Genomic DNA, 4859 nt, shown 5'->3' with positions numbered 1-4859 from the left:
CAGGGCCTGGCTCTGAGGGCCCTGCACACCCCCTCCCACCCTGCACCAATCAGCAGCTGAGCTGCTTGCCTCTTTGAAGAACAAGGCCTTGACACCAAGCAGGCTGGAAGTGACATTCCCCCCTCCTGTAGCCTTCTGCCAGTTTCCTGCTATGCCTGGCTTTGTCCTCCATCCTCGGAGTGGGTGTCAGCCCAGGGATCACAGAGCAATCTCACTTAACCTCAGTTTTCACCGACTTTTATTGTTCTTAAGAAGGTCTGTGGTGTGTCAGTGGGGGCTGGATTTCAGTGTTTCCAAGTTTGGAGCTCACTTGGATAGAGGGTTGGAAATGCAACCTGTGAGAGAGGGCACTGGTCCCTCTCATGGCCCGCTCAGCAGGGAGCCAAACTTGCTGAGTCTCAGGATTTCCTGGGGGAGCTCCCTCCCACTCCCCCCCATTCCCCACCTCCCTGACGGGGAGGCTTCTCCATGGCCTGAGTTTCTCAGAAGCCAGAGCTTGGCTCACAAGGCTAGCCCTGAACTCCAGGGAAATGCACCTCACGTCTCCTCAGCCCACTCCTCACTCCCCTCCCTCAGCCACTGGGGAGGTGGGAGGGCAGGGGGCTTCCGGCTGAAGGCTGCCAGCTCCCACCCTGAAGGCTATTCCTCTCTCCATGCTGCTTCCGATGCCTTTGGAAGAGGTTGGCACCGAACACTCTCTCATCTTCCCACCTCCTGGCTTAAGACTAAGCAGGGTATTCTCATTCCCGAGATGGAATAGACCCAGAATGGGAGGTGTGTGTGTCAGGGGGATGGCTTTGAGAATTCAAAACTCTCCCTGTTTCCCCCTGCTGGGGCCTCCTGCACCTGGGCACGAGGACCCTCTCAATACTGACAGCTGTTTGTTCTCTCTGCTCATCCCGGGGCTGTGTGGCCCAACCTGGACAAACCACTAAGTAATACAGTCAGGCACGTATATTACTTGGATACCAGGCAGCCCAGACACATCCCAGAATATAGACCGAAGGATGTCCTTGGATGGCATTTCTCAAAAAGGCTTTGTCTCACATGTTACCCCCAGGTACCTGAGCTAACCCCTCCTCCATGATTGACCACAGCCAATCTAGTTACAGACCCTCAGCTCAGTATTTCGACTTTCCGCCTACCCCCAATCATAAGGTGCCAACCAGTCAAAACTGGGATATTGGCAAGACAAACAGCAGAGTGACTGGCATAGGGGTGTCTGCCAGGGGCCTGTTCTATTCCAATCACGCAGACCCAGAAGAGCCAAATGAGGATGGGAGTTTGAGCCTCTGGAGCCAGCCATGGTCATAGTTTACCTAGCCTGGGTTGAGGTATAGCAGAGACCACAACTTTCCTACCGTGGGGGAGATTCCTGCCACACAGACCTCCTGCTACCAGCGGAGATCAGCATTGACCGGGGAGGGAGAAATAGTATACATGAAAGTGGGGAAGGGGGAGCCAGAGGAAGGTCTTGCTGGGGTCTCCAGACCCCACCCCCTTCAAGGCTAAGGGGATAGCTGTGGTGGGTGAAGCCCTCTGCCCCCAGGAAGACCACAGAGGAGCCTTCTTGGGGGAGGGGAAGGTCAGGGTCAGTGTAAGGGGTAGCCCCTAGAGGCAGGGCCTGCCCTTGCCTGTATAAAGGGAGCCTCCCATTCCTTGATTCTCCCTTTCCTGTCTGGGCGCAGTAAATCTTCCCCATCCCATAGAACTCCCTTACCAATGGTGACATTGGGGGACACTAGGACAGCTCAAGTGATCTCTGAGTCAGCCTCTTTCCAGAGGTGATGGGAATACATTTTTCTCCCAATTGTCTGCATGAGATGTTGGCTGGAGGTAACTAACCTTTTCCTAGCTCTGTCTACCAAGGGCTGAACCTTAGGATCTTACAAATAAGATTCTCTTCAGCCCCAGTGATGAGAAGCAAATAGGGCCAGGAAAAGTCTCTGGACACTAATCCCCTTCCTCCCATTCCCTGCAAATTGGTTTCTAGACCCTACGTGGAAAGGGGGACGTGGTGACAGAGTGGAAGATGCCTTTATCCAGCAGACAAGAGAGGAGGCCTGGGGACCCAGGGACTCAGGAGCATGAGGAGAATTTGGCCCATTTTTACTGAAGAGTCACTGGATCCTTTCAGAGCACAGGGGTTGTCCCCTGCTGAGCCCCACCTCCCCAGGGGAGCAGTCAGTGGTGGAGACAATCAGGGGAAATCCTAAGAGGCATCAGCCCTCCCTAGACCCCAGGAGGGAAGATGAAGGATGCCCAAGGCCCGGCCTCTGAGGCCTCCATGCCCCTTAGGGAGGGAACCCAATGTACTAGCCTTTCCAGTTCTACCCCCTGCAAGGCCTGGTCCCCACTCCCCCCCTTTTTTTTTAAAAAAAAAAAGATCCTCAACAGGGATAATAATAATTAAAGACAAAAACACACATTGAGTGAAAAAACGTCCTCCCTTCCTCCCCCTCACCAGCCGAGGGCCCAGGCAGCTTAGCAGTCCTGGCAGGCAATGGCACAGGTGGGTGAGTGACGGGTGACCCCAGGCCAGGCTGGGTTCTAGTGGTTGCCACCACTCTTGTTGTTCCCAGAGATCCAGTCAATGATGATAAAGCTCAGGCTCATGACCATCAAGAGAACACCTAACCCTGCAAAGCATATGGCCTGTAGGTAGAAAAAGGAAGGGGTCACTGGGGGAGAAAACCTAGAGGAGGCCCTGTCCCCTCTGAGCTTAGAACCCCAGGCATGGCTGCACAGGCTGGGCTCTCTGCCTGAGGGCCCAGGCCCAAGGTACTTCCATAGGTGCAATCCCTTTCCTCCCTTGCTTGATTCAGGACCACACTATCCCTGGAGGCTCCTGCCAGGGGAGCTGGGCGTGACTGTTATGTACCAATATTTTGGGAGTGGACTTCAGTGGCTCTTTGTCCTTGGGCACAATTCGGATGTAGAAGATTGCTGGAAAGATGAAGATCAGGCAGGGTGCAGAGGTGGCGCCTAGGAGAAGAGATAAGGGAGGGATTAGAATCTCAGCGGGCCAGTAAAGGGAGCAGGCGCTGTCTTCTGGCTGATGTTCCCAGGGCTGGAGACAATCATTTAGTAGAAACTCCTCATTTTTAAAGATGGGGAAACCTAGCTACCAAGAGAGGGAGTGACTTGCAGGGACTGTTTTCTAACCCAAGTTCTCTGACTCTAAAATTTAATCCTTTTACCAACACACCCCTTTAATTTTGATTGTGCTGATGCTTTGGTTATCAGCTGAGTGTTTTAACTTTTTTTAAAAAATTAATCTGCCCTATTTGGGTCTAAGAACCTCAAAGAGGATTTAAAAAAGGCCAACAGTTAGTCTTAGGATGAAAAAGAGTCAACACGAAAATAATGAGTTGCTTATCAAATGAGACAATGTGCTATGTGCTAATGGGCCCTAACATGGCGGTCCATTAAGTAAGCGGCCCCTCGGACTGAGAAGAAATGTGTTCATAGGGGTAGGTCCCAAGAGCGCACCAAAGGTTGGTGGGGCCCTGCTTCCTCTGCTCAGCTGGCTGGCCCTGGCTAGGATTCTCACCAATGATCCCGAAGATGCCCAGGATGTTGGGGGCAAAAATGACTAATAGGTTGATGCAGGTCAGCAGGCTGACAGCAATGAGCGTGTGCCGAAGCCAGCTGAACTCTTTGTCCTGGAACAGCATCTGCTGGATGGCCCTCCGCACCTGGGGGTGGGAGATGGGAGAGAGCAAGCAACCGTAATCCCTAGGTGCACAGGCTGTCCCTCCCGAGGGCGGGGTAGGGTGGGGGGAGGGGCCCGGAACTCCACTCCCCTGCAGTTCCCAATTCTGGAGTGAAGCAAGGTTGACAAAGTGCTTCCCTTCAGAGATGTCACAATCCCCCAAGAAAGGTCAGGCAAGCATTGTTCCTTCCCATTTTACTTATTAGCAGGGCTCAGTGGGATGAAGTGAAAAGGGAAACACACCTTTTCTCTGACTTTTACATGTTTACAAAGCAATCCTGTGAAACTAGGTGGTTTGAGTGTTTTTATTTCCATTTTATAGAAGGGGAAACTGAGGCTCAGACACTTGTTTGAAGTTGCATGGTAGGAGACCAGGATTTGAACCCAGGTTTTTTGACTCCAAGTTTTGTGTTCTTTTTACTCTATTACATTGGCTCTGGGGAAGAACCCATAGAGTGAGCTCAGTTTCCCAGGGCTGGTTTTTGTAGCCTTCATACCGGATTCCTCACCTGAGAACCTTGGGTGTTTTTTCACCATCCCTGTCTCTTCCCTCAACTCCATTAAAGGGATGAAATCAAAGGGAACTTGATTTGGAGTCAGAGGACCTGAGCCCAAATCCTGGCTCTGCCACTTTGTATCTTTGAGCAAATTACAACCTTTCTGAGCCTCAGTCTCCTCAGCTGTAAAATGAACTGGTTAGACCAGGTGACCTCTAAAGTCCTTTCCAGCTCTGAATCTATGATTCTATGAGTTATGACCTTATGATCTACGAACCCTGAGCTCTCCCTGAGGGACTGGGTCCAACTCACCGGAAAAAGGACAATGGGGACAGTGAGGGTGACAGCTGTGAGCACGGCCACTCGAACACACAGGATCAGCACATCAAAAGGGTCCACATTGTTGTAAGTGTGCAAGAGCTCTGACTCCACCCGATCTGTGGGACATAGCTCCTGACACAACCCAGTCTGGGACTGGGACACAGCCCCTGATTCACAGCTCCCCACCTCCCGCTTCCACCTGAGTCTGGAGGACATAGCATCAATGCAAAGGCCTCCCAGACCCACCCAGGTCTAGGGGATGCAGCCTCTGACCCCTGTCCTCCCAGACCCACCCAGGTCTAGGGGATGCAGCCTCTGACCCCTGC

The 4859-nt window shown here is 52.5% G+C and overlaps 1 protein-coding gene across 1 annotated transcript; it reads right to left on the bottom strand.

Moving 5' to 3' along the window:
* Positions 1–220: 220 nt before the first annotated feature.
* On the bottom strand, positions 221–4808 carry LOC114040467 (sodium-coupled neutral amino acid transporter 3-like). The gene is made up of 4 exons (XM_027858583.1): positions 4525–4808; positions 3554–3698; positions 2882–2985; positions 221–2655 (listed from the first exon to the last, which is right to left on the bottom strand). The coding sequence occupies exons 1-4, from the start codon at positions 4747–4749 to the stop codon at positions 2551–2553; spliced, it is 579 nt and encodes a 192-aa protein (XP_027714384.1). The 5' UTR covers positions 4750–4808; the 3' UTR covers positions 221–2550.
* Between the last annotated feature and the right edge of the window lie 51 nt (positions 4809–4859).

The sequence above is a fragment of the Vombatus ursinus genome, unplaced genomic scaffold (genome assembly GCF_900497805.2).
Source record: "Vombatus ursinus unplaced genomic scaffold, bare-nosed wombat genome assembly UNPS02013201.1, whole genome shotgun sequence".
Taxonomy (NCBI): Eukaryota; Metazoa; Chordata; class Mammalia; order Diprotodontia; family Vombatidae; genus Vombatus; species Vombatus ursinus.
This window is presented reverse-complemented; position numbering and strand designations above follow the sequence as displayed.